General features: G+C 39.9%; 1 protein-coding gene across 20 annotated transcripts in view; it reads left to right on the top strand.

The window, feature by feature from the left end:
* The window catches only part of LOC110831748 (CUGBP Elav-like family member 1), a 1,322,428-nt gene that overhangs the window by 512,420 nt on the left and 787,072 nt on the right, over positions 1 to 22,936 (top strand). For 15 of the 20 annotated variants that reach the window (XM_087351842.1, XM_087351829.1, XM_087351830.1 and 12 more), the window contains one exon: positions 4,218 to 5,273. The exons of the other annotated variants lie outside the window; for them this stretch is intronic. In XM_087351842.1, coding sequence (XP_087207968.1) covers positions 5,050 to 5,273 — 224 coding nt within the window. In that variant the 5' untranslated portion in view covers positions 4,218 to 5,049. The remainder of the gene's footprint in view (positions 1 to 4,217; positions 5,274 to 22,936) is intronic. 20 annotated transcript variants of the gene reach the window in all.

Genomic DNA, 22,936 nt, shown 5'->3' with positions numbered 1-22,936 from the left:
AGGGCGATCGCCTGTGAAACGATGGTAAACTGCTACGAGACTACACGACGCAACAGTACTGAAGACAGCCATTCTTGTACCAGTGTCTTATTACTTCTGGCCACCCTGTATTGTGAGGGTGTAGTTGGCTGCCCTGATCATAAAGCAGGAGTGATCTATTTTCGGAACCTCCTCCTCCTCCATCACAGACTCGCTGACACACAGATCGCTTTATTTTGCAACCATTGTCTTACATTTGCGTGTTTCAAGGTTTATATAAGCCAATCAGTTACTCGTGTAGAATGCATGCGCGGGATTTCTTGCAGCGTATCACTGCACAGGAACTTGGGTATTTTACTATTAAATATCTGGTGAAAATAAACCGTGTCTCCTTTTTAATTGAAAGCCGCGGTTGAGTTGTTGGCACTCTTGTATTGTATTCAAGAAGTCCCGGGTTCCAATCTCGACTCGGAGAGTGATTGCACTGATATTTCTTGTGGATATCCTGTGCCAATCCAGGAAAATTGTGCGATAGTAGCTTAAAGTAGGCCACGGTTTGTTCTTATCACATCCTTTCGAACTACCATTCTGCTCATAAGTTTTACAATTGATGAAGTGTCGATACATAATTAGAGAATTAGCCTATTTGTTCTTCCTTTCCCTCTGATTTTGTTGATTTTACGTTTTAGAAGAGTCACTTGGTAGGCCCAGACGAAGAAGGGATGGAAACATGGCACGAATGTTAAAGAAAGATGCTGTAAGTACGGAGGTACATGAAAATGGCTCAAGGTCGAGTCGTTAGTAATGTTGGAGCAGGATTCTATTACCGGAAAAATAATTACTTTCTCAGCCAGACAGATTTCTCTGTTGTCTGTATAATCTGCTGGTTGATTAGTTCATTGACGACCGCGTCGTATGGTTTGTGCGACGAGCAGTGTGAAAGTATCAGTCACCAGCATTCTTGTACTGTATCCGTAAGCACACATCTTGGTGTCATATACCACAGCTGAATTTGCAAGATAAGGGACCGCGCTGTGGGAAACTGGACACAGACCACGTCGAGATAAAAGAACCTGCCTCCCTCCTGCCTCCTTGAATAATATTCAAATCGTATTCTGAATACTTCATTGTAGAGGCAAATCGGTGGGGTTACCATTAGACCAAGGTGACGTACCAAATGTGTACATGAATTTATAATTACAAAGGCATTTCTGATATAAGACATGTCTTAAGGCTTAACTGTATTGCGATGAGGACATGAGTGTAATTTTGTACATAGAACACCCCTGGACAGTTAGACTTGGTGTCATCACATACATACGAATACTTATGCACAGTTATAATACAGAATGTCACGACAAATACACCCATTTAGAGGCAGAATTTAGGGCTCTTTCACACAAAATCAAACGCTCAGGTACATGCAGAATTTCAGGATCCCCATATATTAGACACCCTGGCTCGTCCAGAATTTGAAGGTCCACGACGTAAATACGGAAATTTAGACACACATAGAATTTAGTGTGCCATTACGTAATTAGACAGGTAGAAATTAGTGTGCCATCAGCTAACTAGACACAGGTAGAATTCAGTATGTCATTAAGTAACTAGACACACGTAGAACTTAGTGTGCTATTACGTAATTATATGCGCAGAATTTAGTGTCAGCCCCGATAAATGCGAACATTCAGGCACATATAGAATTTAGAATGCCATCAAAAACACGAACCCGCGAGCGCAGACAGAATTGAAAATATCACATAAATACGAACACTTCGTATAGAATTTAGAGTGTCATCACATAAATACGGACACCGGAGCACATTTTAAAGCAGAATTAGAGTGAAATACTTTGCCAATTCGTGCTGTGGAGTCGTGTGCTTGGATTTACGACTATGAAGCCTATTGTTAGCCGTAGACTTTTAACGGTAATAATAATATTTATTGATGATAATGCGAACGGTTGTACAATTGTTTGAATGCATGAGAAGTTGGAATGGAATCAGTCCAGCAAATATCGCAGTATTTCTGCACGTTCTGCGTGACAAACCGTCACTCATCCACCGCCATGTCAGTTACATTTTCTGGCGCGCAGAAGAAATGAAACCGGACTTGTTGTTTTTATAAAATACGCCGTTTTTTTTAGAAACATGTTTGAATCTGAATTGTGCATATTACGTACGTACTGTGCTGTTATATCTTGAATGCGGTTATCCAAGATACACGCAAGGCTGATTTTAATGTTTACGCCCATGTGAGGCGTACAGAAGTTGGGGTGTTAGAAAGGGCAATTTGAGTAGAAAAGGAACGAAGAAATAGAAACAGTGAAGTGACATGCAAATCTAAATGAGTTTCGTGTTAATCCAGTGATTTTTGTTCCAGAATTTCTATCCCACTTAATCAGGGATATCTAACGTTGGACCAAAATCAAACTACAGTCCACTGCTGAACTATTAAGGTCACTCATTTGGACTTACACTAACGGCTAACATTAAATTATATTCGATATTTCGCTTTGTGTAACGTATATCGAATCAGCATATGGTGTTTCGAGAGCTGGGTCTTTTCTACATTCGCGTGACCACGTGCCATTAATACTGTACTTCACTTTGTAGGTCTACTGGCATCAGATGAGATTAATATTCTCTTCGGGTCTCTGCATCAATTCATGTCGTTTGTCAATTATTTATTATAAAAAATTGCTTTCGTTGTAATGGTATCGCCTTTGACAAAAGTGATGTTAATAACACATCGCAATAACAGCAGCAAGAAGATTAGTAATAACTGGGCGTAAATATTGGTTCCTTACCCCAAAGTCCTTAATATACATAATTTATGGTTGTATGTAAAACGTTGGCCGTTTCGTCTTCAAATTTTTAAGATATTTTAACTAAATGATGCCAGTACTGAAGATGGAAGAGCTTAAATCAGCGAATTTTGCAACATTAATTTTTATAGAATAATAAACTTACTTAAACTATTAACGTTACGTATCTATTAAATCATATCCTATTTGCGAAAGGATTCTAATGTATAGAAATTGAACAAGTATAAAAAATAGTCAACAACAGAATGATTTAAATGTGCTCACATGGAACTGTAGAGAAGACGGGGCTTTTGTTCTCATTAAATTTATAAATTATCAATTGAAATGAAGGAGTTCACGCATTGTGGTCTTTGTTGTAAGATGTTTTTTGTTTTTGGGAATTTTGCAACAGAATAAAAAGTCGGAATGACTCCTTTATTGGCGAACGGTTCTACCATAATAATACCACCGTTGAGTATTCTGTTTAAGGTTTTACAAATTAAGTAGGATTTGGGTTTTCACATTGGTGAGTACGAAAATGGCTGTATTCTGGGACGTAGCGCCGTCTAGTGTGGTAGGAGTTTACTGACGTCTCATCGCCCTAATGATGAAGGCAGTAAGGATCTTATAAACGCTGGAAAATTTCTACCAGATTGCATTACACCGAAATCCGGAAGCCAGCCATCTTCATACAAATGCTTTCTCAAGACCCATTTTAATATTTTCAACTCGTTTATTCTTGTGTACGCTTCCCACTGTGGAATGTTGGCTATAAGTGTTTTGATTAAAATGTTGTGTTTATTATCACCGCTTCCATGTTACATGGCCGGCCCATCTCATTCTAATTCAATTCAATTCTTTATTATTAGTGTGCTGTATCAACTGAGGTTCAAGGTATTGGCAACGACACGGTGAAAATGTTTATATCAGAAGTACATATATTTAGAATTAAATGAAGTTGAAATATACCTTGCGTGCGGATATTTCCTTGGGGAAACCTCGCTGGATGTGTCAGGTTGTGGAAAAAGGCGAAAACAGAATTATAATATAAAAATCGGTCCGTAGGCTATAGATTGGAAAATTCGCTGAAAGGTTGAGGTCAGGTGAATGTTCTAATAACATGTTATCATTTGTTTGTATCAGAACTGCATAAAACTTTCGAGGCAGAAGTTAAATTGTATTCAAAATGCAGTTTCGTGTTGAGCATTGTCTTCTGTTCGATAAATTTTCGTTCATATTGTTAAATCTTATACCCGTGTTCATTCAGTAGATCATGTTTTCCTGAAATATTTCGTTGGTAACACTGTCGTTTTCAGGTGTAATTGAATGGTACCACAAAATCGTGTTAAGTAGGGTAGTATATTTATTACTTTTTATTATATTTTTAAATATTCATTCTGCTTTGCAACAGTTTATTGTGCTTTTTTTTCAGATTTGGAACGATCTTTACATAGACCTACCTAGTCTGTATGCCAAGTAAGAATGACGTACCTCATGGAAAACATATGAATAACATAGCTTAGAATTCTGAATTGTGTGTAATGTAATAATAACGTTATGGGGGAGTATACATAACTAGGTGTGTCAAGAAAGTGATACGTTATCTCGCTGTTGTCCGAACTGCTGTTATCTCCTCCAGAGTCCACAAAACCTCAGTTGTGATATAAGCTTCTCTCCATCCAGTTCATTTTTGTTCGGGTGTGACATTTTTGGTGTCAAGGGATATATAAGAGGAGTGTGGAATAAATAGCATACAAAGCAAAAGTGTTTCCTTCTGTGTAACATGGTGAAAAAGAATTATGTGTTTGTTAACCTGACGTCTTATAAGTTCGAACACTTTTAATGAGGTAGAGCGTTTGTAACTGCAGTGGTCATTTGAACTGGAGTGTCGTAAAAATAGTTGGGCTTGCTAAGGCTGAGAAAACAAGGAAGTGTTACATCGAGCACGTTCAGGAACTCTCACAAACCTCTTCGAAGTGCACTGACTGCATGTAGTGAAACAGGAAGAAGGTCTTATACACTCCATAAACTTTGATGAAGGTTGAGTTAAAAATTCAGTACTGAATTCAGTATTAAAACTTTGTAAAGAACTTTTCGTTTATATTATTTTTTGTGTGTGTGGAGCATTAAATACTATTCCGTGTTTTGTAACAAGTAAAGCGATAAATAATTTCGGGAAGTAATATCAACATACAGCTGACGTATTTCAGCGTAATAATATTTACTAACATTAACTAAAATCGTTGGAAACAAATCATATTGAAATGTTACATAGTTTGAACGCGTTGGCTGGCAAGATTTCGCCCCAAAGTGGCACTGACAATAATGCCAACAAAGTGAACGTACCATCTGGGCATCACCATCACCACCACCATCATCATCACAGCAATAACAACACACACCCTCATCCCTACAGCAAGCCGCCACCACCATCCCCGGCTCCATACGAAGAGAAACAGTCCAATGGGACGACAGGGAGCCCAGAAATGTGAGTGATGTGAATTTCCATATGCACCTTATATTGATACTCGTACATGAAGACTTCCTGGGATACTTGTTACAATAGAGCATGAGCATGTATATTATGGAATGCCCGTTTTGCAGTGTTGATATAAGGAAGCTGAATTTAAGAAGTACTTAATATGTCGTGTTGTTTTCCTAAAGGGTTTTATAACCTCAGGAATAATACGTGTGTGAGAGGGAGGTTTCTCATTGAGCCAGAAATGTGATTTTATGTCGTCTACCGCGATATTTTGAATCAAGAGACTTTTATTCTACAATTCTAACAACAGTTGACCATTGTTCTTTGTGTTTGTTTCTCTTTTCTTTGTCATCAGTCTTCTGACTGGTTTGATGCGGTCCTCCATTTTCGTCTATCTTGCGCCAATCTCTTCATTTCCACATATTTTTTACAGCCCACATCCTCAAAAATCTGTGTCACATATTCCAATCTTTGTCTCCCCCTACAATTTTTCCCTTCAGCTGTTCCTTCCATTACCAAATTAACCAATCCTGGGTGCCTCAGAATGTGTCCCACCATCCTATCCCTTCTTCTCGTAAGATTTTTCCTTCGGCTATCCTGTCTAAGACCAGCTCATTTCGTACTTTATCAATCCACTTAATTTCTATATTTGTTTATAATTATTAATTGACTGGTGTTTGTTGTATATTTCTATATTACTCACTTGTTTAAATTAGAACGACATTTTTTTCTAAGTTCTTTTAGTACTTTTATATTACTCGTTTCCAAAGTGTTGTTAATTCATATCGATTTTGGATTATGACGATGGTGTTTTCAAACATGGATTGCTGAGTTCTGGGCTTGTCCGGATCTGGTCTTTGAAACGTGTGTTTTAGAATACCAGACGATGGACAAAGTACAAAAACCCATTCATCCTTATTACTGTTATCATTTATAGTGAAGAAAGAAAGTAAATTGAAAACCATATTATATATTTATTTATAGTTTATTAAAAGGCCCTTTTCAGTATCCCAGACTATATAGCGTAAGTGAGAAGATAATGGCGAAGAATGAATTGGAATGGATGTGGAAGGGTCGTGACCTACTGTACTGGCATTTGCGTGGAGGGATTGAGGAAAACCATGAGAAACCTGGGGCAGAGATTTGAATCCGTGACATCCCGAATACGAACCAGGAGTGTTAACCACTCGACGTTCGGTGGCGTTATAGTCTCCTGAGTAATGCCTGTGCACACTGTATTTGTGTGTGCTTTAAAAAAATATTTCACAGCACGACTTTGTGAGTCTTGAGACGTCGAATTGAATTTTACTTTCTTTCCCACGTATAAAAGATTGAAAAGGGCAAAATAATACATGCCTAAGCTTCAGATCTTCAGGGATATAAATATCGTATGTTGTTTCCTGTGTAGAATCTTACGAGTGTATTTCTAGCAAGTGTTGCAGCGCGGTCAGGTTACGAATGAAAGAAACTGGCTTTCACATATGAAGAGGGAGTTGAGGTCACGTTGATTAGCCTTCGCGTATCTGACAGCCGGCAAAGAATGGTCTTGCAGTTTGTCGAAGGTGGGGTTATTAACACAGATTACCTAGAAATCGAATATGAAGTGAGGATAATATTTTAATGTATAATTTATAAATAGTTTCTGCAGTTCTGCAATGGCTGGATCTGATGCACTGTAGGGTTTGTGGCATGTGGTTTCAGAAAAGCTTGTAACTTCAGGTTCAGTATAAACCTGGAATTTCTTGCACAGATTAGCTTATCAGGGAGGAGATGTATCCATCCCAGAATGAGGTTCAGTGTCCGCAACGTAACTCCGAGCTTGGATGACCGTTACGAAGACGCATGGGGAGGGAGTTCAAGAACGCCAAGCGATAGCATGTGCGAAGAGATAACCCACTCCTTCCTTGTACTATCAGATGTGAAATTATTGCTTGTGGGCTGTAGGAATAGCGCGTGAGGGTTAAGGCGTGTGCCTACATTGCTTGTGTTTGAAAGTCTCTTTTGTTCTCAAAACTCAGTTTGGTGCAAAAGTAATTTTTTGTGTCGAAATTTAAATAAAAAAAATTCAGTTGCACTGTAGACTGTTTGCCTTCATGCTCCCACCCACTGCTCTTTCCAATCTTTGTCTTCCCGTATTTCAGTAACGCAATTGAAGGTCGCAGTTATTTTGCGGCAAGTCTAGTATTGAAGTCCATGCGAAGTTTGACTGTATTTAAATTGTAGGCCTTCTCGTCACTACTTTGTAGAGCTCTGATCGTCAGCTTTCGTGAATGAACCCGTTACAAAGTGAAGCCCATTTTAATTTGAAGACAAAACTTGTGTTTTAACAAAATAGTCACGCACATATGCGCAACTGCTGTTCTGCAGTGATTTTTTTTTCCCAGCTGTTTCTAAGTTTTAAAGGTTTAAATTGACTGTCCGTTTCAAATTTGCTCTCTCTCTCTCTCTCTGCTGATGCTCTGGTCGATCTGCTCTCTTTGTCTTATTGCGTTTTTAAGTGTTTGCACACATTTGTGAACTTTCCGCTGACTCATACACTTATGCCACTGATTTACACACACTCTGATAGAGGTCTGCACGGGTCGAAATATTATAACTTAACTTGGCCCGACCCCGAAAAGAAATGTACATACATATTCAAAAAATTTACCCGTACCCGATCGAAGCCCGACTGTCTTCTATTCTATCCCGAATGAAGCCTGATCTATTTACAGTCTGACTTGACTACAGCATCTAATATACATTTTTATTTTAATTTATAAACGTCGGTAATCTTGAATGAATTATTTTACGATGCTTTAACAACACCCGTGTTCCCAGGAAACTTGCCGTACATTCTTTATGTGGCGCATAGTGATATTGAAACAGCTGTTGCTTATTTTTTTTACTGTGAACTTTAGTGCAGTTGGCAGCGTTGCTACTTTATTTAGTGCAAAAATCTTTAGCTCCATCTTTGATTATTTATTTTTTATTTGTAGTGTTCTGTCTGACGACAGGTCCATATGAACAGGATGCTTCCATCCATTCCGGACTGGGACCGTTCATATACGTTCTTGGCAGATGATCCAGAAGTGGTTTGCCATTGCCTTCTTCTGTGTGTGAATGGAGTAATTGTTGGGATGCCACGGAGAAACCGGGGAAGCCCCAGGAGGAAAACTCCGTGATGCCTAGACCAACAATTTCTTTAGCTCGCTTTACTTTTCACATATTCACATTCGAGTACTAGAGTGAAGTTTGTGTGTAATCGGGGTCTTAACTATCAAACACACAGTCAAACTGACACACTATTTACGTCACTAAATGACTGATTGAGTAATAAACTAATTGGTTATCGGAATATTTAACGTATTGTGTGGCTAAGTAAGTGATAAATTGACTGATTAATAAATTAATTACTTCGAACTGAATTTGTCTGATAAACGTTACGGTCTGTGGTGAACCTGGAGTTTTATACAAGGCTGGCGATTTTTTAACTAGTCGAACGAGAATTACCATCTCAAGGACTGTACAGAATATTTTATTCGTAATACAAGTTTTTATCATTTGATATATTATAGAAAAGTAAGACAATGAAATGATACGATGGTCGCTGTCTGAAGAAACCAGTCGTCATGCTTTGGGAAAACCTAGATGGAGTTATTATTGGAAGTAGAGTTTGTGGTAATCAGTAAGCGCTTTTAGAACGTCAGAACGTTATCTCGAGGTTGATAAACATGAAGTTTGGAAGGACTGCTCACTGTTTTCTCTTTATGGATGTTATGTGCGTATAAACTCTATCCTACAGGTTCGTAACAACAAGAAAAATGTATTTTATGTCTGTGATGTTATTATACTGCAGAATGCAGAAATAATTAAACTTAAGTGATTTTTTTTGTCAGGTTTCTGTAATCGGGACGAATCTGCTTTTCACGTCCGTTGGAAGTAAACAGCAAGGGGATCAGAATAATTGGGAGGGGCACATAGTGTCCGCACTATAAACATTATGTCCCAGCGGCAATATTTTGTGTCTCGCTGTCGGTAATGTCTTTAACATATTTGGTGCTTTCGATTTCGTTCTACTAGCATGCCAGTGACAGGCGAGTCACACGGTTTTATCCAACTTACTGCATTACGGGCATAACAGGGGAAAGAATCAAGGTGGAAACAATTTTAAGTTATTTTTTTGCTCAAGTTGCGAATTCGTTCAGGCCTACAGACGCCTACAGTAATGTAGATATTTAGGAGAGGGGTGTAGACAAATAAATTTACCGGAACTGTAGGAATGTTATAGGATTTGAGACTTTCGCTGCGAGTACAATGAGTAAAATCTTCTCGGGAAGTCAGACGCGTTAATTGGTTACGGTAGTAAACGGACGTTTCGGGAACAAAATCTGTCCCCATCTTCAGGGTTCTGATGTGACTGAATTTTCGGAAGTCACCTGTGTAACTGTCTGCTCGGGACCAGTCTCATAACCTTTCATTTATTTTTCTCTCGTGGAAGATGGATACTTTATTTCTCATTTCTGACAAACAAACAAACAAAACAAACGTCAATTAATACTCACTGGAACCAAAACACAAATTGCAACCTTATTTTCTGATACAGAACTACTGAATTATGTGGTCATGTAATCCAATGCTTGCACTCACCAATGTTATCAGTTACTTCAAATACCATGAGTCATGTTTATTTATTTTATGGTTATTGTGCAGCTTCAAATGATAGGATGTTTAAGGGTCGGAGCGTCATGTGTGGCGACGTTTCGGATGTGGTTTGTGGCTCTGAAGAGGCGGTATACTTCTACCACACTGCACGGCGCTACAACATAGAAGACAGACATCTTAGTATTCGCCACGGCGGTGCACCGCGAGAACTTCACATCCTTCTGAATAATGAGGATTAATTAATAATTAATCGAAAATAATGTTGAAGGGAGCGTTCTTAGCCTCGTTTAAACCACGTTCCTGGCATTTGTCTGGTGTGACTAATGAAAGCAGGCTTTGATTTGAACCCGAGACCTCTCAAATACGAAGCAGCAGTATTAAACAACTAGACCGAGGTATTTTATAACTTCTGGGCTTTGTACGTGTGTCACTGATAATAGTTATGTCATTCGATGGCCAGCCTCCTTTTAGATTTCGCTAGACCAGAGGTTCCCAAACTTTTATACCTTGCGCTCCCCTTAAAAACATTTAATAAATTTCACGCCCCCCTTCCAGAACAAGTGCAAGCAAACAGATTTGACATAACATTTAACTATGAGTATATATTTTTTATAATTTAGAATATATTATTTAATGCATTTAATTTAAAAACTATAATAAAATATACGCTCGCTTTGTACCTGGATTAGTGGGATGGATGTGGTTGCTTCTGTGAACATAACTTATCATACCGAGGTTGGAGTTTTGAAATGACCGCTCTAAGGTCGTTTTCCAGGTTATCGTAGTACGATACTTTGTTTAGATGGCTGCCACTGGTGAACTGCCTCAATCAAGCGAAGGATGTTTAAAATGTTTCTCCATATTTCGATAAAAAAGTTTTTCATACAAATAACAGGCCTCCCCCCCAAAAAAACCACTCGCGCCTCCCAGAGGGGCGCGACCCACACTTTGGAAACCCCTGCGCTAGACCAATGTTCGCAACAGGTTTGCCACGCATTTTTATAAGAAGTTGAATATTCACGCATTATAATTAGAAAAAACGTAAGCTTTATCTTTCACACACACACTGGTTCATCATCAGTTATTTTATTCAACAAATGGCCATAAATTTTCATTTACATTTAAGTTCCTCCTCCTGTGAGAAAGAAGGTTTTTGGAAACAAAATTAAGAAGATTTCTGTCTTCTGGTTTGATGCGCTGTGTAGTCTGGTCGATGTTAACCAACGTTTCAGAGGTCATACTGCCTCCGTCATCAGAGTATGAAGATTTCTGTCTTCTGGGTTGTTGCGCTTGTGTAGTCTGGTAGATATTTACCAACGTTTCAGAGGTCATACTGCCTCCGTCATCAGGGCGATGAGTATGAAGATTTCTGTCTTCTGGGTTGTTGCGCTTTGTAGTCTGGTCGATGTTTACCAACGTTTCAGAGGTCATACTGCCTCCGTCATCAGGGCGATGAGTATGAAGATTTCTGTCTTCTGGGTTGTTGCGCTGTGTAGTCTGGTCGATGTTTACCAACGTTTCAGAGGTCATACTGCCTCCGTTATCAGGGCGATGAGTATGAAGATTTCTGTCTTCTGGGTTGTTGCGCTGTGTAGTCTGGTCGATGTTAACCAAAGTTTCAGAGGTCATACTGCCTCCATCATCAGGGCGATGAGTATGAAGATTTCTGTCTTCAGGGTTGTTGCGCCGTGTAGTATGGTCGATGTTTACCAAAGTTTCAGAGGTCATACTGCCTCTGTCATCAGGGTGATGAATGAATTAACAATTTTGTTTTCAGGGGCCTACAATCTTGAGGAGCAATGATTTGTATGTATTCATGGCCATGTATAGTTTTTCGCCCTTCTTTTCGTGAGGCGACATTTTGTGTTCTGTCACACGTCTTTGACAAATTAGGGCGTGTCTCGGGTGATATAAGGTAACGGGGCATTGTCCCAGGCTGTAATTCACATCCAGGCGGATTGGGTACCTGTACGTTTCCTAAGCAGCCAAGCCTGAATTTACTCACTGCGCTAATACGGTGTATGGCATCAAAATTGTGTGGTTTTAAATAGGTTCGTCACACTGGCAGAGACACGACCCAAAGTTTCGCTCATTCCAAACTCTAACACGAGTCCTGCATCTCCCATTTAAAGCGCGGTGGAATTGAGTTAATTTAGAACTTTTACCTGCTCGCGGTGCGTTAAAATGGAACATTTTATGTGCTTTATCAAAAACATTTTCAAGCGGCTTGTGTTTTAGATCATGACGAATCGCAGAAAGTTTCCAGGCACCGGATACAAAACTTTCATTTTCAACAAAGCAGAGCCATTCAGTTTTAATTCGCGGTGAGTGTGACGCTGTGGAATTTGTTTGCTGTTTCGACACTCAGTTTTGTTTACTCGTACAGTCACTCCCCCTTCCCACCAACTCGGTTTGCCGTGACTCTCTGCAGAGATGCCTGTTTTATGTTCCTGTCGACCCCCCCCCCCCCCCCCTTATCACGTAGCGCCCGTAAAGAGAGATTTGGTTATTATCTTTTCTTATACAGCGTGTCCCAGAAGTGATTAATAAAACAAATACCGTTATTCAACGAGTTGTACTTCGGCTCTGTATTACTATATTACTCTGTGTGAGATTCTGCATAAGTGAAATAATTTTATGTGAGAAAGGTTAAGTTGACAAGCCATGAGGTCTTGTTAGGGAGTGGACTTGTGACCTCTGTTCTTCCATAATAACGCTACTGTGAGTAGGTTAGCGTTCACATTTATTCCCCGTTCGCTTACTCCAGATGAAAGAACCGTTGAATATGCTGGGGATGATCCAGAACGGCCTCTGCCTCCGGTCGCCCAACCCACAGCGTAGTCGTCACAAGACGGACTGAGATACGGCACCTCATTGAATAGGTCATTTCCAAAATTATATGTGCCCACAAAATTCACTTTCGATAAAATTTAAGTAAAACAAAAATTGATAGCAAATGTTCTGTTTACTTTCTGCTTCGTTTATTTTTTTCCCAAGAATAATTGACGAGTACCCAATTTTTTGATTTCACATTTTTTTTTGCTTTATATCTACAGGATAAAGTTATTTTTGCGTCAGCGTGTTTACAAATGCCCACGTAATATTTAAGGTACGTTGCATGACTCGTGTGTTTGTGATTTTATTCAACCATTTAAGTCGTTTTGGTTTTCAGAGGTTTTCTTCGTGATCAGTCTGCTGAGTTTGTTTGGTTAAAAAGAAAAATAACCAGGAAACAGGCGGGAGTTAAGGGTGCCCGTTGTTCGATGCTATTCGTGTGGGAAACGAGAAAAGTGCACGCATGTGGTCTCTCAAATGACCGATTTCATTGTAATCTAAGTGTAGAGTAGGGTAATAAAAGTAACAAACGAACGGATTTTAAAGGAGAAGGAAAAAATCTCGTCTGGTAGTGAGCAAATTTGGTTGCGATAGTGAGCTACGAGTATTGAATTGCAATGAAACTCAAAATTCTTGAATGGGTTCATATTAATAAGCGATATATCTCGTGCGTAGCATTGGATCGGTTGATGAAGGAATTTTGGATGTTACGTCACAAAGGTTTGGTCTCACTGCTTTTCTGCTCTTTTGGAAACATATCTTAATACAACAAATTTTTAGCTTTATAAAGTATGTTACACGAAAGGTACCAGAAATGTTATCTTATCTGAAAGTGATTTATGATTAAGTATGTGGTGTGTGCTGATATACAGCTTTATCCATTCGAGGGAGGTTCCACAGAAGGAATATTGAAAAAGCTAATAGCTTTTTTAATCAGCTTGTACCTCGGTCCATTTTAGAACCGAATCAGATTTCTTCGGAGGTCGATAGCTGCATTTGCTGCATGTTATGAAAGGACCACAGATCCCGCTACAAAAGGAGGTAAGGATAATGGCCACACTGACAAGTGAAGTTTAATAGATAATCCCAACATTTAACCCTAGTCAAGATAATTCAGCGATATTGTTTTCATGTTTCCTTCATTCAGTGTAGTGCTTTGTGATATTTCAGAGAGTGGTTTTGACGAAGGTATTCAGTATATTTGCAAAAACGGCCATGAGATTTCGGCAGTGTAGAAAATCTCCCTTCGTCAGGGCTTTACATATTTGTCTGGAATGGTCAGGGAAATATTTTCTCATTCCTTCATTTGCCCAAAGCGAAGAAGAATTTATACGGACGCTTGCAAAACCAACGGTTAACATGTTTCCAGCTGAGAATACCCGTCCTTAGAGGTGCTCCCGCCCACAAATTGTTCGTCTTTAGAGGAAGCATCCAGGAAGCGGATACTAGTAAACATGAGACAATAAAGGATTTTCCATGTAACTGTCAGTTCATCCTGTGGAATGCAGGTCAAAGCTGTAGAAACCAGGCCATGGGATTAATCATGTGATCTGTTAACATAAACAAGTCATCGCCCTGATGATGGAGGCTGTAAGCACCTTTGAAACGTCGGTAAACTTTTACCAGACTACACGGCGCAACAGCCCAGAAGACAAGCTATATTTAGACGTTTTATTTAGTCGAATTGGAGGAAGATTTAACTGCATGCATCAAAGTATTGTCTTACCATTTGCTTGGAGAGTCCACTAAAAACCTGTCATGGATTGACACACGTGAGTTTCTGAGTACAAAAGAGGCGTACAGGCTTGTATCACTGTACTTTACTTAACGCTTCTGAACCTGTGGTAGCTACAAAATGTTCCCCGAGCACCTTATAGTTATGCAGATGGTCAAGAAACTCCCTGTTATGAAAACAGCTGAAGGATGCTTCACCGTGCTAATAAAATCCTGCACTTGGACCTTATTCTGAGTCACAGCAGTACAGTTCACATAATCACTCCATATTTTATGGGGCCTTGTCCCATTTTTTTTAAAAAAATTTCTGTTCATTCCTTATATCTCGGTCTTCCTGAAATTATGTGAGGGGTACAAATTCTGTCACTTATATCGCAATTTCAAATATTTGTCTAGTATCACCTTTGTTATCTCTGTTTCCCTGCACAGAGAAACCAAGTATCACGGCGAATAGTGTTTAGTATGAGTGGATACCGGCTGCAGTGTCTCCTTTCCGTTCCTACGTGTGAATGCCAGGATAATGTTTTCAAATGGTCTCTTGTGTCAGTTTCTATGTTTTCATGTTCAAGATCACACATTTAACTACTTGTAACATTTTTTTTTTAAAATTGTGTCTTCCATTTATCCATGATGTCACACAACCTTCATATAAGGGAACCAGAATCTGAGTTGTAAAATACAGTTTTACATTTGATCTTACCCCGTTCTCGAGACCAGTGAAATTTTCCGATATAGACAAGTTTTCGTTTTATTCAGGTTTTGTTTTAGACAGGTTTAACTGCATTAAGATATTAAATGCTTTCAAAATTCATATTTTTTGTATCTTAAATCAGTTATTAGTTTATTGGAACGAAGTGACACACCGATATGGTTCAGTTACATGGGGGAGGGGGGGGGGAGAGGCCATGAACACTGATAATTCGCCGGTCTCTGTGTGTGCTTGAGTGTGTGTGGGTTTGGGGGGAGGTGAAGCTGTTATCAAGGTGTTATAACATATCGATAAGAATTAATATTCCGATTAACGTCGAATGATCCAGTAATGTCAAGTATAGATGTATTGTGTCTTTTACAGTTATGATCGTTAAGGTTAAAATATGGACTCTTTGTATTCCATGAACAAAGGAACATAACTGTAAATTTATTATCATTTTTTGTCTGCGTTATGTTACACGTTTGTTTCTTTGTTAAATCAATGTTTCTTAGCGTATAAAGTAAAGTAAAGCTGTCCCACTATACGCCATGTAGGCGCTTGGGGTGAGAGGAGGTATAGCTCCTACTCATTCATGACCTCGGCACTAGATGGGGTGAGTGGTCAGCATCACGCCCCGGCCGGCTTTACCCCCGGGAAAGGACCCCGGTACCCATTGTAGAGGAGGCTGGGTGGGCCCCAGAGCCGGTCTGGACGCAGAGGCTAGAGGAAAAATCCTCTGCCCCCGTCGAGGATCGAACCCCGGTCGCCCAGTCCGTAGCCAGTCACTATACTGACTGAGCTACGCCGGATCCTTTCTTAGCGTATGTGTTACCTAAACAGAAACTTGCAACCTTCATTTGTTAACGGTCATCAGATGGCACAAAACTTAATGAGCTCTTTTCCCTGTTTTATAAGAATATATATGACCATATTCCAACCCCCAGTTGATGTTTTTAACCGTGTACACCATTGCAGTTCCTACTATCAATAATTCCAGAATGTGAATTTTTGGGTTCTAAAATATTGTGTGGTCGTAATTTTCGAGAGACGTTTGTCTTTTCTGAATGCATTTTCGTCGTAGCGTTTAAAATAGTCAGACCCGCACGTAATGTTTCAGGTCTCTTACTAAGGTTTCAATTTGATGTCGAGAAATCGAACAATTAGTACTCTTAAAGTAGGTATAAAGTGTTGATTCTTGTGGTTCATGTGAATGTAATGTTTCCTTTGCATGCGATTGAGGAGATTTCACTATTTATTCCTTGGAAACATGTCGATACAAAAAGTTGAAGTAAATTGATTGTCAGTTTGATTTCCATTCGAGCCATGATGTGTTTCACCAGTGACTGGAGAAATCAATAGCGGTCGATGGAATGCATCCTAAGAACGCTACGAAATACTGTAATCGATTTGAAGAAAACACAAAGACTATAGAATACGAAACTGTATCAACTGATGTGAATTAATTTGGAAATGATGAGTGAAGAACATCAGTGGTACTGCTGGAAAGTCTGAAAATGTTGAGTAGTTGAAAATAAATGTATCGTTTTGACGGCCTCATATTGTGTCACAATCTTGTCTGCAGCATTATCTGCTGTGGTTAACAAACAGCAGCTTAAAGCCTTTCCACTGATAACATACGCTCACTGACGTATAGTCACGTCCTGAAACGGTATCCCTTAAAAAATATAGACTTCGGCCTGTATATCATTTCTGCGTCTTCTTTATGCTAATTTCTCTCTCTTTCTACATTTCTTCATTCGTTTATTTAAATTTCTATCTTGTTTATGTTTATGTCTGTATCGTCTGCAATTATTCTTCTAGCGAACTCTTTCTCATTCCCTCGCTTTATCTTTCTTTGCTTAATTTTGTATTCTTCTTTATTTGTTCCGTGATGTTTATTTGTATTTATGTTTGCGTTTCGTTTTCTTAATTTCACCGTATTTCTTGTTCTCCATGCTTATTTTTGCCATTTAATTTTATGAATTCTTGAGAATTTATTGTGGCTAGAAACTTCCGGGGGAAACATCTCAGCTGTAGTCGTGCAGTTAACGGCAGCTTTCAATGTTACTGTCAGGTTCAGGGTTGGGATTCTGTAACTTATCATTACGTAATGAAAACAAGAGCTTGTGTTCTAATCCGGAAATGATCTCAGATCCTGTGATCCACCAGAAATCTTTAGGAAGAGTGAACTAAATTTGTTTGAATCCATATTTAACGCGTGAACCAGATTCAAAATCCAGATATTTTGAAACAACGGGAGAATCGGGTAAATTGCATAATGAGATGATTCATAATTAATACACTTTGCCAGGTATAATTAGAGTGATCATATCAAGGGTTGGGATGGGAATGTAGCCCTTGAGGAGGTATGAATAATTGTTACAAAATTTGTTGTCGGAAAACCTGTAAAGCCTTTGGGAGATCTAGGACTTATTTTTATTTTATTTATTTAGTGTTCTGTCTGACGACAGGTCCATATGGACAGGATCCTTCCATCCTTTTCTCGGACTGGGACCTGTTCATATACGTTCTTGGCAGATGATCCAGAAGTGGTTTGCCATTGCCTTCTTCTGTGTGTGAATGGAGTAATTGTTGAGATGCCACGGAGAAACCGGGGAAGCCCCCGGAGGAAAACTCCGTGATGCCTAGACCACGGCCTTGCCCAACACAAGTTATAAATTCGGGCACCGCCGGGAATCGAACCCGAGATCCCAGGATTACAAGGCCAGCGTTCTAACCTAGACCACCGTGGCCATCATTTATTTATTTAGTGTTCTGTCTGACGATAGGTCCATATGAACAGGATCCTTCCATCCTTTTCTCGGACTGGGACCTGTTCATATACGTTCTTGGCAGATGATCCAGAAGTGTTTTGCCATTGCCTTCTTCTGTGTGTGAATGGAGTAATTGTTGGGATGCCACGGAGAAACCGGGGAAGCCCCCGGAGGAAAACTCCGTGTTGCCTCGACCACGGCCTTGCCCAACACAAGTTATAAATTCGGGCACCGCCGGGAATCGAACCCGAGACCCCAGGATTACAAGGCCAGTCTTCTAACCGCTAGACCACCGTGGCACGGTCTAGGACTTATATGAGATGATAATATTAGAATGATTCTTATAGAAATAGTGTGTGACCTGGATTCATCTGCCCCAGATTGGTTGAGGTGGCGGGCTTATGTGAACACGGTACAGATCCTTTTGTTTACGTAAAATGCGGGTAATTTATTTGCTAATTGAACGACAACTTTCTTGCCAATAATATCCCTACTCCACAGATTTATTTAGTTAGGAATAGAACATAATTTGATGTGTTCTTCATGCGATGTTTACAACAAAAGGTTCTGGCAAAAGCATAGGTCTATGACGCCTATAAATTCATAATTAACTATTTGCGTGCATAATTTCCAATAGTAGACTGCAGTTTGTCATTAGGCTTTGGTTAAGTATGTGTGATGTAAAGTCAGTGTTCCTCACCATTGCCATATAAAGGCCTAATTGTTAACATCTAAAATTCTCCATACATAGTTTGTAGTTGTATTTATGATCTGTCCTTGTAAATTTCACGTGAATAGCTGCAATGCTTCATTATTTGTGACCGTCAGAGAGAAAATTAAACATAAATTCCGTTCGACAGCCACGTTTTTGTTTCTGTCTTCCGTTAGAGTTCAAATGCCTTTGCAAAAAATTTGCATATTTGTGAGATTTTTGGTACACGGCAATTCTAGACCACAGTGTCTCTGGAGTATAGCAGTTTGGCCATGCTGATGTTATTGGTGGAAGGACATATTAGACGAAAGTTTAAAGTCGACGTTTTCAAGTATGACGATCAAACACAATGTTAAGAAAAGCCTTTCGTCGGTTAAAATATTAGAAGGCTGACAGATTTTCGAACATGATGATAGCGCAAACCTGTCTAGTGTAGAAGGGCTGAGCTGAACGTAGAATGGTGAGGTCGTGTCTGTGTGCATGTTTAACCTACCAAATCACTTGATGTATATCGATGAAACTTGTTACACTCTGAAACTCGGCTGACAAATATAGTGGTTTGTGTCTTTCGTATGTTTCGTGCATTAAACGAAGTTTAAATCTAATTTTTCATAAATGTCTCATCGCACAAAATTTGACACCTTGACCTATGTATACTTTGTTAGAATCTATTTTTTCATGTCGTGTGTATGTAAGTACATGAACGGTAAGTAATTTCCGTTTGTATTGAGTTGTGTTCACTATCGATTATTTTTGTAATAGGTTTTGTGACTGTTCATATCAGTTTTTAGTGTATAGCTACGTACATCCTTCATTAGTTTTGTGTTAAATGGACTTTATGGATGATAAGATGGATGTCTTCTGGGTTGTAACGCCGCAAATCCTATATGAAATACTGTCTTTTAACATGATGCCAACCAGTCATTATCACATTTCCTTATGGGTTATCGACATCATCAACATATTTTCCGGTACTAAAAGATCATTTTGGTTACTAACATTCCAACCTACTGACAATTAGCGACTAGCAACCGCTCAGACTGGAACAGTAAAGCGACCGAGAACGACACTAAAACACTTTTTTTAAATGTAACATTTCTGTGTCTCGTTGTTGAGTCAATTTACAGAGTCTGTAGGAACAACTGCCGATAGATTTTAGGATTTCATTCGAACTGAATAACCACTCGACCAACAAAGAGACTACCGAAATTGATTAACGCAAAGCTAACATGTGTCGCTTACCTCATAATTGACCTGTGACCTCTACGTTTTGCTTCAGAGTTAGTGGGTTCAGTGACAGGCGGAGGAGGTTCTGTCCCTGTGTGACTGGGCGATGAAGACATGGGGATCCCCCAACGTGGTTTCTGGGCTGGTTGAAATTGTGAAATAACCACAATAATCAGTGTACTGTCACAAGGTAGCTCCGGGATCCCCGAGCCAGTCACATCATGAAACATCCTACAGCCGATCTCGAGTTGTAACGGACGGACTCATGGCGAAGATAATTGTCCTCTCTTTTAAGAATTTGTTACGATCGTGCTTGGGAAATAAGTGTGTGGCTTACGAGACGAAATAAGTGACTAAGACTTGCACAATGTAAGTAAATAATCAGTCCAGGGGCCTAAGTAACTAACAGCCAACTTGTCGGATGTTGCTGGAAAAGAAAATTCTGCCTTCGATCAGCGTTAAAGTGTGGGCTATTTTTATTATTTATTTTATTTAGTGTTCTGTCTGACGACAGGTCCATATGAACAGGAGCCTTCCATCCTTTTCTCGGACTGGGACCTGTTCATATACGTTCTTGGCAGATGATCCAGAAGTGGTTTGCCATTGCCTTCTTCTGTGTGTGAATGGAGTAATTGTTGGGATGCCACGGAGGAAAACTCCGTGTTGCCTAGACCACGGCCTTGCCCAACACAAGTTATAAATTCGGGCACCGCGATAAAGAAAGTTATAAACGGTCATGCGAGTTACAGTTCAAATGATATTGTTTCAAGTTTACAATACCCGTTGCCCCTTACGATAGTTGCAACTTTATAAAAACATCCCACAGCCTGTAGTGCTGGTTCATATTCGCAGTCCTCGACAGCGTAACATCGAGTTTGGTTAGGCAGAACCATTCAAAGCATCCATGAAGCACAGACCGATGTTTTGATACGGTGTACCGTTACAAAAATAATCTCCTGCTGCCCCCTCCACCACAACTTCCTTTATGTGACGTCATCCACTGGCACAGCTAGATTGAATAAATTGTATGTAAAGCACTGTGCGACTAGGCCGCGATAAAATGAATTTTTTGATTCCTTCCGCCTTCAGAAGGCACCATTATGTGCACGTGCCTGGGCAGAAATGCTGGTATAGAAAGGAGTTTGTTTGAATTGTCCCTCAAACACAGAACACTTTCAATGCAAAAATAAATTTCGTTTAAGACACGGGTGCCACTGGCGAGCAGTCAGTCTGTTAGCGAAGCCAGCCGCCGCCAAATTACATACTTCAGCAAATTGGAAGACGAACAGCCGAGCCCAGCCGAGTGAAGATATAGTCAACGTATCAAGGTTAGGAAAGCCGCGCTGTTGACTTAGAACTGTTTTGTAATGGGGGTGGGGGTTTGAAGCCCTTCCGTGGCCTTGAAGCATACAAGATGATGGCGGTTACTTTTGTCTGGGCTACCAAATAAACAAATGGCGAACACGCGACAGCGAAATAACTTGGCTAGGAGACCAGTATGAAACAACGGACTAACGTACAGTTCACAGATCAGGAGAAAAGCCCTGCTAGGAATGCGATATACGCGCATGCGCAAGATTTCGCGGTGAGTGACGACCGATCCTAAAAGCATTCGTTCCACAATCACTGAACGAACAACAGACGGCAAGCTTTCATGTGTTCTAATGGGTACAGCTTTAAGTTTACCTCACAGTGGCACAGTGATTTAATCTAGAATATTATCGCAACACCCGCAGAACACATTAGAGGTGCGCTCACTACACGCTACTCTTAACTGCTTGATGTTTTCAGTCTGTGTGTAGTAGCGTAAAACTCTGACGTATCACACTTCCCACCAATAGCAGCCCTCTAGTCCAGCTGATAAGTAACATTCCCCCCGCACCGCACCAGAAACGACTTCCACCAGCAGGGTTTTTCTCGTGATCTGTGGACAGTAGTCAACGTATCAAGGTCAGGAACGCCGCGCTGTTGACTTCGAACTGTTTTGTAAGGGAGTGGGGGTTTGAAGCCCTTCCGTGGCCTTGAAGCATACAAGATGATGGCGGTTACTTTTGTCTGGGCTACCAAATAAACAAATGGCGAACACGCGACAGCGAAATAACTTGGCTAGGAGACCAGTATGAAACAACGGACTAACGCACTCGAATAACGAGTCCAGTTTACAGCTCACCGTGCAACAGTTATTCAATCAGAGTGTCTTCGAATGGCAATGCTTCTAGTACATGTAGTGGAATGAGATTGTAAGAACACTGACATTGCGCTCGTCACATGTTTTCGTTGCCAGTATCAGCGAACATAGTCCGCAATCTGTAGGAGTACTTATCCAGCTGAAGTCGACAGGGAGTTGTCACTTGTCTTACCGTTCCATTCCTTTAGCACTGCAACCCTCGAGTTCACACGAGGTCATGAGGGAACATATTTGTTTTTAGTCCGAAGTTGTGTTATCTGTCTGTGGTACAGTAGACGCAAAATAACACCGAGCTGGGATAATAGGGAAGGCTACGAAGCATAGCACATACGGAGAGGTAACCCACTCATTTCTTATGTATTATCGGATATGAAATGATTACGTTTCGGCTGTAGGAGTAGTGCTTGTGCCTGCATTGATTGTATTTTGTAGTTCCCATGGTCCACAGAATACAGTTTAGGTTAAAATTCATTACCCCAAAATGCCATAGATTTTTTTTATGGGGGGGGAGCTGTTCAGTTTAACAAAACATGCTGAGACAGACTTTGCCTTTCAGTTTTCCCTTCCCCTCTTACTCTGACGTAGGCCAATCTTGGAGTTATTTTGCGTACACTGAACTTCTTAACGCCTGTCAACCCCCAGTGTTGACAGGTTGACAGGCTCTCTTCCTGTCAACATTGCTAAATTTTTCAACGAATTATGTCCAGGTAACAGCTTTAAAATTCGTAGTAATTTTTCTTTTATTCTTGTGTTACTTGTTTTGATTTGAGTTTATCACTATTTTATTTTATAAATTCCTGGAACAGTATTCCCGGACGCCATTTTATGAAAATTTCTTTAATTAACACTGAGATGATAAAGTTG

The sequence above is a fragment of the Zootermopsis nevadensis genome, unplaced genomic scaffold (assembly GCF_977971745.1).
Source record: "Zootermopsis nevadensis isolate Lab colony 2312 unplaced genomic scaffold, Znev_1.0 Znev_ptg000020l, whole genome shotgun sequence".
In the NCBI taxonomy this organism is placed as follows: domain Eukaryota; kingdom Metazoa; phylum Arthropoda; class Insecta; order Blattodea; family Termopsidae; genus Zootermopsis; species Zootermopsis nevadensis.
Note: the sequence above shows the minus strand (reverse complement) of the source record. Positions and strands in the feature narration are given on the sequence as shown.